Source organism: Leiobunum rupestre, chromosome 2 (assembly GCF_980474605.1).
Source record: "Leiobunum rupestre chromosome 2, qqLeiRupe1.1.hap1, whole genome shotgun sequence".
Lineage (NCBI taxonomy): Eukaryota > Metazoa > Arthropoda > Arachnida > Opiliones > Sclerosomatidae > Leiobunum > Leiobunum rupestre.
The window spans coordinates 40,944,684-40,954,587 of record NC_143385.1 but is presented as its reverse complement, the minus strand read 5'-3'; the positions used below and the strand labels follow the sequence as shown (position 1 = coordinate 40,954,587).

At 41.1% G+C, this 9,904-nt stretch overlaps 1 protein-coding gene across 1 annotated transcript; it reads right to left on the bottom strand.

Annotated features, from left to right (window-relative positions):
• Positions 1–7,647: 7,647 nt before the first annotated feature.
• On the bottom strand, positions 7,648–8,068 carry LOC149957528 (uncharacterized). Its single transcript, XM_090165252.1, has 3 exons — positions 7,887–8,068; positions 7,750–7,827; positions 7,648–7,693 (listed from the first exon to the last, which is right to left on the bottom strand). The coding sequence occupies exons 1-3, from the start codon at positions 8,066–8,068 to the stop codon at positions 7,648–7,650; spliced, it is 306 nt and encodes a 101-aa protein (XP_090021378.1).
• Positions 8,069–9,904: the final 1,836 nt, after the last annotated feature.

Sequence of the window (9,904 nt, the reverse complement as noted above, 5' to 3'; positions counted from 1 at the left end):
TCCGAAGAACCCCACTCGAGCGGCGGATATCTGGTCATAGGTATCTAGAAGAGTACCTATGACCAGGTGAGAAAGTGGCTCTCGCTTCTGGATCGGTTTTAAAAACCGCAGGAACTCCTTCATCTGGTGAAGATGATCTTCCTCTGGCATCTGATCCTCGAAGACCCCGGCTTCAAGGAAAGTGGCCTTGAGCGCCGTGATAATCCCTTCCTAGAGAAAGTACAAAAAGGGTAACGGCGAAAATGGGGTGCATTAGTATTATTATCTTTGTCATACTCCGTTTTTAAGATGCCGCTTACCTGCACTAGTCGCTCCATAGCGGCATAGATGGAGTTCCATCTCGTGACGCCGATGGCCTTGAGGTCAAGACCATTCGGCGATTTTGAGCGAAAATATTAGCTTCACTTTGTGGAGCGACGCAGGAACGACACCTAATCGCTGACATTTAGTATCATCCTTTTCACCCGAGGAACTTTCTTCACGGAATTGTTAACCACTAACTGAAGTGAGTGGCAAACGCACCGTTTTCTGTTCCAGGTTCCGTGAAGAGCGGAGTTGTCTAGGATGCAATCGGGTAAGAGGTCGCCTTCACCAGGAGACTGAGGGTCAGAGCTCGGTTCAACCAATAGGAGTTGGCTCCACGTATCTCACCCTACAATCGAAAAAAAGGTTTAAAAAAAGAGTGCCACCGTATCTACCACTTATTTAGTGAAACGAAATATACCGTCATCTAAAACGAAACTCTCGTCACCCGATGAATCAATCGAAGATTCTAGATCGGAATCAGAGGACGCCGACGACGTTGGAGTTGAGCAAAAGCTCTCCTCTTCCGCCTCTCCTATACGGGGCTGTCGCAAAACATCTAACAAGTTCACCGCCTTAGTGATATTTGACGCGTTGTCCGCGCAAATACACGAGATCTGGAAATGCTCAACATTAATTTATAATTCTCGTACAATGAAATATAATTTCTTACGGAAGACTCGGATAGACCTTATTCGGCTAAAATTTCCTGAATTTTAGCCAAAATTGCGGCGCCAGTGTGTGCACCAGAAAAATGGGCAAATTCCAGCAGAAGGTTTCGGAATTTAAAGTTCGAGTCAATACATTGAGCTTGAACTCCAAAGAACCGACTGCTGGCGCCGGCTCGACCAAATGTCCAACGTCAGGTGTAACGTCCCCTGTGCCAAATTGCCAAGAATCCTCTGACATGTAAAACAAATGAGCAATGATATAAATAACTTGAGGATATTTATTGGTAACATTCCAAAAAATTTCATTACCGTGATTTTCGGCTTTAATTCATTCGTAACGATGTGCGCCAACTCAGAGGTGACGGACCTCCGGCTAAATACGTCCAGGGACGGGTTGGCGAACGCCATTACCTTTCGAAAACCTTTCCCGTCCACCACGCTGAAAGGCAACCCGTCAATGGCTACCATATAGACAAGCCATCGCTTGAAGAGGGCCTGGTTGATTTTCTTGGCGGCCGGGTCCAGTTTGGTCCTCTTAGATGGTGGAGGAATCAAATCGCTCCCCGATCCCAAAACGTCCATCTGGTATTCGCCGTCGTCGTTGGAATCAGGCGTCAAAGAAAGATTATGGACAGCAATCTTATAAGCAAAAATAAATGAAAACACGTTAGAACTGAAAAAAATTTCAAGGCGTAAATATTAAACTTACGGCATGCCGTTCCATAGCGTAAGCGCTACTGACTCCCCCGACGATCAACTGATTACAACCGTCGAACTTGCACCGCCCCCCCCCCACAGAAATGGCAGGTGTGCGATCAGCCTCGAGATGGTTTCCGACGTAATCGAAATGCAGATGGATATTTTTTCGTCCATATCTGCCCGTTTCGAATTTCTCAACAATCGAGGGCACCCTGACCCTTAGGCGGTCGAGTCGGTCGCAGACGACCATTACTGTTGGTAACGGGCGTCGTAACTCCGATACAAACTAAACTACTAGAAGACCTGCAATATACCGATTCAGACTTATAAATAAAGGGCATAATTTGTAATTACAGGAAAATTTCTAAAATTTTAGCATTAGAATTTTCACGCGTTCTTTAAAAATTAAAATAAATTAAATGGAAATAAATATAGAGACTACTTAAGATATACTTTTTCACCTATTACAGTACAATTTAAGTAATCTAAGTCTAGCCTATTGAAGATAAAGATAAAATTTCGATATACTTACATAAAGCAACAAAAAACTTAGTGAAAACTAAGGAAGCGGCGATTAAAACTTAGTGAAAACTAATGAAGCAGCGACTAGCGCAAAGATAATACTTGAAGATGGTAAGATCGACAAGAAACTGTGCTCCATTTGTGTCTTTTGCCACTTTTTATACCATCAACCGTGCCCCAACCACTTTCCTTCCCCCATAACTTTTGACGCGTTAATTGTTGCATCGGATTGTCGCCACTCAGTCGCCGGGTTCCAAAATTTTACCTGTCCGCGCGCGGACGTTTGAGCCTTCCACCGTGTATTTGGTCAAGCTAAAATGACAAGAGTGAGGCCTGCGGTCTCCTTCGCGTATTTTTCCAAGACGGATTAAAAACACAATAAGGAGCGGATGGGAAATTGGTTTTGCGCTTCCAGAAATATTTTTGAAAGTTGGAAAGTACGATGCTGGCGCCTACATGTCTGAAACACGAAATCTACGGTGTGGTACCTCAGAAACTCGGAAAGAACTTTATTTTAAATATTTTACACTTTTATAACATAATGAATGAAGTTATTTTTCAGTTCAGGAAATAATATTCCAATACAAATTAAAAAAGTGACGTAAAACGATTTTAATTTACTTTAAATGTGATATAAAATCGAAAAATATTAGAAGAATTAATTATGGTAAAAATCGATGGTCATTTCATTTACAAAAAAAACAAGGTTGATTTTTGATGGCTATACCAAAACGTGTTATCAAACCCGAAACTATGAAATATAAGTATGAACCTAAGTAAACGCTTACGTAACTTTAACTATAATTAGTATAAAGTTACATGGTTTTTGCTTTTAGGCGACGAATAGCGTGCGCTCAGCCGTCGAGTAGGGCTTTGGAAAGTTAGACTATCTGATCCCCTTAAGCCTACTAATTTGATTGATGACATACTTATGGGTAATTATGTTACATATGATATTATCCATTAGATAAACAGCGATTTAATATGCAAAAATATATTTTGTCGGATAATTGTAGTTTATCTTCATAATCAATCGAAACGCCGAGCTCTATGTATATTACAGCGTAGTTTCCGTGTTTCAGCCAGCATCCGATTCGTATTTCCCAACTTTCAAAATCGTTTCGGAAGCGCGAAAATAATTTCCCCTCCGCTGCTTATTGTGTTTTTAATCCGGCATCGGAAAATATCCAAAAAGACAGCAAGCCTACTGTAGGCCTGTTTCTCTATCTTGTCATTTTAGCTTGACCAAACACACGGTGGAAGGCGCGCGGAGGTAAATTTTTTTGACCCGGCGACTGAGTGGCGACAATCCGATGCCGGGTTTTGAATGCAAAAATTAACGCGTCCAAAGTTACGGAGGGAGGAAGGGGGTTGCGCTAGTCTCGAGATAGCAAATATCGAGATATTAACAATAATAGAAAAACCCATCCCAAAGCCGAGTTGCCCCTTTCTTATTGGTAATGCGCTTGGAGACGCCAAGTCTGGCAATCACCTGTGGCCGAAACTTTTGCTTTTCTTAAGGCCTATCCACACGGCCCCTGTTCTCAACTTCTTACCCCGATCTCAACCCGTCAAAATTATGGACGGGGGAAGGGAATCCGTGGAACCAGTAAAAACACCATAGTATCCCGCTCTGAAAACCCCTTTCCTTCCTTCCCGTCTCAACTTGAGCCACAATTGCTGATCTAGAGAAGTCTTCCTCATTTCTTTTGACGATTTGGTTTCGACTGTTTTGACATGAGCTCTCTCCCAGACAGCCAAGAGTTTTTGTTGACGGACGAGCCAATTCCATTTCCAGAATCTCAAGATTGGCCAGGGTATGACCTGGATGACACGCAAAAATTGTGCGACGCAGCACAGATTGCGGCTGGTCATCCGGTCATTTCGCCCGTTAAGCGCCAACCTCCAGGTACTATTATTAATCTCTTACATTTTTTAATTGTCACACAGGAATGGACAACCGCTGTATCGTGAGCGTACCATGTTTTTATTATTATTATTATAGAGCGTAACGATTCCGAATCTGAAACCGACCGTCATGACCGTTTGATGGAAGGGCTTCGTCTTCAATCGGAAAACTGTTCTCTGAAACGTATGGACAACTCATTAATTAGTATTAATATTATAGGTTTAGGATTATTTATTTCGTAATTTGAAATTGCAGGACGACTCGAAGAGGCAGAACTGTGCTATTCGTCGAAATTTGCCCGCGTGGAAAGGGAAATTGAGAGCAAGGACGCCAAATTAATTGAGGCTTCGGTAGAGAAGAGCCAATTGCAAGATAAACTCAAGAGTTATAAGACGAAGCTAAATGAAGCGAACATAATTTTAAGAAAAGTCTTAACGGGCTGTTCTTGCATAAATGCACCAAAGACGGAAGGCGTCAATTAATTGGCGTTGATTAATGAAAATATAAAAACGGCCCTTTTCAGGGCCACTCTCCTTTTGAAACAAAGGTTTCACTTTTTATGTCCAAGGAGTACTTTTACTCTAATAGTTGAAACAAGCTTACATAGCGTAGTTTCACTCTGTCAAAATTATTTGTTACTTCTGGTCCTACGTTGAAAGCGATAAACACACATTCGACCAGTGTCGAATACAGCATAAGGGGTTTTTTTTTCAAAAGTACCCCTTGACCCCCTAAATGTTTTCTCCTATATCGCTGTCCCTCAATAAATAAAACTCAAGGTGGGTCGGGGGCCCTACGAGTGCCGGGTAAAAATATCACTATTTCAAAGTCTGATATTTGTCATATTATGCTAGATATTATGAAACTTCCAAGCCAAAAAAAACTGTATGCAAATTTTGGTCGAAATCGAAAGGGGTCGGGTGTTCTGCTTCAGGCGTTTTGTCATGGAATGACCCACACACAAATCCCTATTGTGTGTTAAAATCGCTTTTGACGAGCGAGATTTCGGCCGTTTCCTCCTTTACCTTTGACCTACTGAAAGTGTTACATATATAGTTTCCAGAGAAATAGGCCTGGCCAAGGATAAGCAAGATTATAGAGCGATTTTATAGATAACCAGAATAATAGATAAGGTCTCACATTTTTTATAGATAAGCAAATTTATGGAGCGATTTTTTATAGAGCCACCGAATTTATAGATCCAAAATTATGGAGCGATTTTCATAGATACTTAACCTCGCCTTTTTTCCTTGCCTCCGGGGTTTTTTCAGAGCCTCGTTCACCACCCGTCCTTTTATGGATACTTACAATGACCGTTCAAGCCGCTGACTTCTACGCCCCAGGGGTTCCCCTTTTTTTTCCGACAATAGCAAGCCAAGAATGTTGCTCGCTCTTTTTTCGTAGGAATAAGTCTCTTTCACGACCCCCGTTCAATTGCCTAATATTAGTTGAATAACAAGACATATATTTTTTCATTTTTTAATTTTGATAATACACCAGACTAGGTAACTGAGTAAAACACAAGAAGAACAAGTTATACGCTTGAAGAGCAGATGTCAGGTTACGCCTCTCAATTAGATTAGTATAGTCGCTTATAATGGTAAATGGACTCGAATAACAACCAAATTTACGCATTACGTCTGGAAATATATCAGAATCTCCTTGGCCGAAATGGATCTCTTCAAAATCTTCACTGTCAGGGTAGCCGGCAACGCGTTGAACGTGAAGTTTGAGAACTTCGAACATCGCTTCAATACAGGGCCTCTCCTTCTCAATTTCAGTCAAATGTTTGTCGACGGCGTGGATACATAAATTTAAAGCTAGGATACCCGCTTCCCCAAGTTGGAATTCCTCTTTTTTCCCGAAACTTTTATAAGCCAAAAGAGTAACGTTTCCTTTACTAGCTAAAAGTTCAAAAGTACGACCCCCAATTTAGGCAAGCTCAAGACTAAATTTATTTTTCTCAACTTCTCTAGTATGTGATTCAATGAGATACCACTTTTGATACATCTTATTAAAAGCTACAGGCGGGAGGCATATCGAGGATTGGAAAGTAACGTCGTTGAAAAAGAATATTTCCAGGTCCTCACCTTTTAAGCCAATTGATAGACACGAATTTTTTCCTAAACGCCAGCGAAAATTGATTTTCCGCTGAAAGTTAGCATCTTGTTTTCTGCTACCCAAATCGTAAGACATCTTAACGCTTCGAAACCCGAATACGAAATGACGCAAACCCCGGAGCTCCACCCGGTATTAATATCCCTCGGATGACTCATACACCCCGGGGAAAAAAAATTATCGCGTCTGGGCAAGATTTTTTATTAAGTAAATTCCGGAATATACTGCTGAAATATAGAACCGAAATTTCAAAAATAATCTAACATAATTACTAAAGGGGTTTCTAACTATATTAGGGGGGTTCTTTTTTTACCCTTCCATCACCGATTGTATCAAAATAATTATAGGTGGAATAAGAACGAATACTTGTTTTTTTTTAAATTTTACCTGAAAAAAAGAATTAGGTTTTAATAAAATTTCCGGAGCACCGATTAAAAAGTAAGAAATACTCAAGACATTAATCGGCCCCATCGGCCAGCGCGGCGGCTAATACGGCCTGGACCGCGTCGAGGACGACGTCGGGTAACTCCGCGGTAGGCTAAAGAAATATTATTTTCATTATTATTTTAGATTAGTTAAATTTCTTCTTACGCAACGACGATATTGAAATACCCCCCGCCCAACGGGGAGTTGACAGCCGCTAACGATAAAAATATATTTAAAAAAATTACCGAAATTTTATAGGATAATAACTTACGGATCGGGTATGACGGGGCGGGCACGCCCGTACCCCGGGACGGGACGGCCATGGCCGTACCCCGGAATTCGCGGGGGTGGTCTTGGACTAATGAAAATCATATTTTTTAAGAAATGTAGAAAAATTAGACCAAATGCGACTCACGCTTCTCCGATGGGGGCATTAGCTAGGCTACGCGCCAGCAATCTTTGTAAAATTTCCAAGCGTCCTCGACCTCCAGCGGGGCTATGATATTTCATTTTTTAAAGAATTGTAAAAAAAATTTACCAATTTCAACTTACACTACTGGCGGAATGGGGGGTGACATTTCCCGCGGAATGCGCTCGGTCTTCTGCGGGACTAACGAAAATCATTTTTTAAGAAATGTAAAATAAAAAATAGGCCAAATTTGAGCTTACATTGACTCTTGCTGGTCGTCTTGGGATGACATTTTTAGAAATGAAGCCAGATAATTCTAGCACTCGCGGTCAAAAAAAAGATGACAATGAGCAAGTCGAGAGAAGGGGGGTGTCCGCAGGGGTTGAATCACCCGAACCTGCAAGTAGAAACTGCCGCGGGCCAAACGGCGAGGGGACAATACTCGACTTTTTTTCCATAGAAAGGAGTAAAATGGTGAAAATAGATGACAAAAAATAAGCTTACCGAGAATTATTTAAAGACGATTTTCGAAAAAACATTTTTATTGATAAAAATATAAAAATATACAAGGAAATATATAATAAAGTTTTTTAAATCCAGGGAGGCGAAACAGGCGGTGAATTGAGGAGGTCAGAGCTGTAAAAAAACATTTAGTTTAAAAAAAATATACTTTTTCTAAAAAACGAACTTACGAAGGTATAATTGGGGGAGAAGGAACGGCGACTTCGGGGTCGATCAGAAAATTAGGGATGGGCGGCGGCGCGATTAAACTGATTTCGAAAAAAATGTTAGAACCCTTAATTTTATCTGAAAATTAATATCAAATTACCCCAAATTAGCAGCGAAGGCTGTTTCCGCGAAATCTCCCGTTACCACCGAGGTGATGTGAGTAATCGCGGCGTTCTGGGCCGCCCAGGCAAGATCGACCACCACCTGAAAGTCCAGGGCGGTGGCTTGAAGTGAAGGCGAATCATGGTGATCAACCGAAAAAAGACGAAGAGAGTCGCCCATGTTACGAGTCGCGTTAAATGCACCGCGTAACACGGCGGCCAGAGAGATTAAAGATGACACATAACGATGGTCACCCGGAATAACGGCGGGGAGAGCAAGGAGTGCCGGTGGTGAAAGAGCCATCGGAGGTGATGAGGGAGATGAAGATGATGAAAGCGGGCTTTAGAAAAACAAAATGATTTAGGATATTTTTTTAAAAAAGGGGTTAAAGATTTTTAAAAAACCTACTCGGGAGAAATTATCACCACATCAGGTGACGAAGGAAGGAGAATGTTATCGTTCCAATGAGAAAAGCCCGGAACGGGGCTTGCAGGGGAATAACTAGGTAAAAAATATATAAATTACAATAACGAAAATATATAAAATATCAAAAAACTCACGAAATAGAGGTAAGAGCCTCCAGCTCTTCCATAGAGGAGGAATCGGAGGATGAAGAGGGTGTACGGCTAGATAAAATTTAAAAAGTTAGAATTAAAATAACCAAGTGAAATAAAATTTGAAAAAACTTACCAGCGTTTTCGGGAATTCCCGGAGGCCATATTTTTTTCCTGGACTTGTTCTGACTATCGGTAAATTCGCGAGGCTAGATATACCGGTCATTTTAAGGGGCGGGGTCGAAACCCTGATGACCTCTAGGGGTAACCCTCTAAGGAGTTTCATTGGACCCACGTGTAATTTACCGCTAGAGATTGTCACGAAATCTAGACAGTTTTCCTCACCAAATAAAATCGCCTCCAAGTTATTGAATACAACCGGGGAGTTTACGACTTTAGGTTAACTTTCAATAAAAGGAGGAATTTTTTTAGCGGACGGGGAAAAATACAAAAGACAGAAATGTTATTCTTGTACAATACGAAAAAATCCGACGATTATTATTTCTAAAGCGAGATTTTACGAATCAGAAAAGCTGTCGATGAATTTCGAGGGATAATACGAGCGGTTCAAATTGTGAGTAATGGCCTTGTTTTTCAAAAAACCGTGGGAAATATTATACCTGAAAAATATTACGCCTTGGTTAGACACGATTCATTATTCCACCCCCTCCATGTCTGGAATACCATCCCCCGATGGGAAGGGGGGGGCTTAAAAGCGAGACCATAAATAGACCCGGGACCCGATTAAAAAGTCCCATTCGAAATTTTTTAACCGAAAAATATGGAACTAAATTTTCTTAACGCACTCCGCGATTTTAAATCGGATATACGCCCGGTAAGCCTTGATTTCTTATACCGGTTTTTTTTTCTATTTGACTTCGTTAACCCTTTGCCCTGACGAATTACCGCGTGAATTACCTAAATGTTTGAAAGATTTGGAATTGGTACGCGTTTTTATTGAACTTATTGAATATCTTAAACTTATACCTCTAGCCCCGCGAAATTGTAATAATTTAAGAGAATTGGAATCGCTAATCGATAATGTCCCATCTGAGATTAAAACTCCGACCTTCCTAGCTGAATGCGAGAAACAACGCGACGTATTAAACGAATTCGGGGAATATGACGACTTCGATTACAATTGGTCTAGCCAATCAAACGATCCAGCGGTCACTCAACCACGCGAATTAACGGTTAACCACACCCCCGTTGATGACATTTCGCTAGACGCCGATTTCCCGTTCTCAAATAATTTATGGATGTCCCCGGTTGAAAAGATATCAGATAACGACAGCTCCTCCGCTTCGAGTGACGAGATAAAATGTTTTAACCCTTCGGAAAAATCACCCGAATTAAATAACCCCGAAAAAGAGATTACGAATTCCGAAACATTTACGGACGATTTTTCACTCCCCCCGGAATATTCACAGTTTGAAAAACTTTACTAATCAGGTCTAGTCCC

Bases quoted from the DNA above. Each gene is read 5' to 3' on its own strand.
- LOC149957528 (XM_090165252.1), bottom strand. From the start codon at position 8,068: ATGGGCGACTCTCTTCGTCTTTTTTCGGTTGATCACCATGATTCGCCT. The intron at 7,828-7,886 runs GTAATTTGATAT...TTTCGAAATCAG, and splicing joins GCCTTCGCTGCTAATTTGGG to TTTAATCGCGCCGCCGCCCA. The intron at 7,694-7,749 runs GTAAGTTCGTTT...GTTTTTTTACAG, and splicing joins TCTCCCCCAATTATACCTTC to CTCTGACCTCCTCAATTCAC.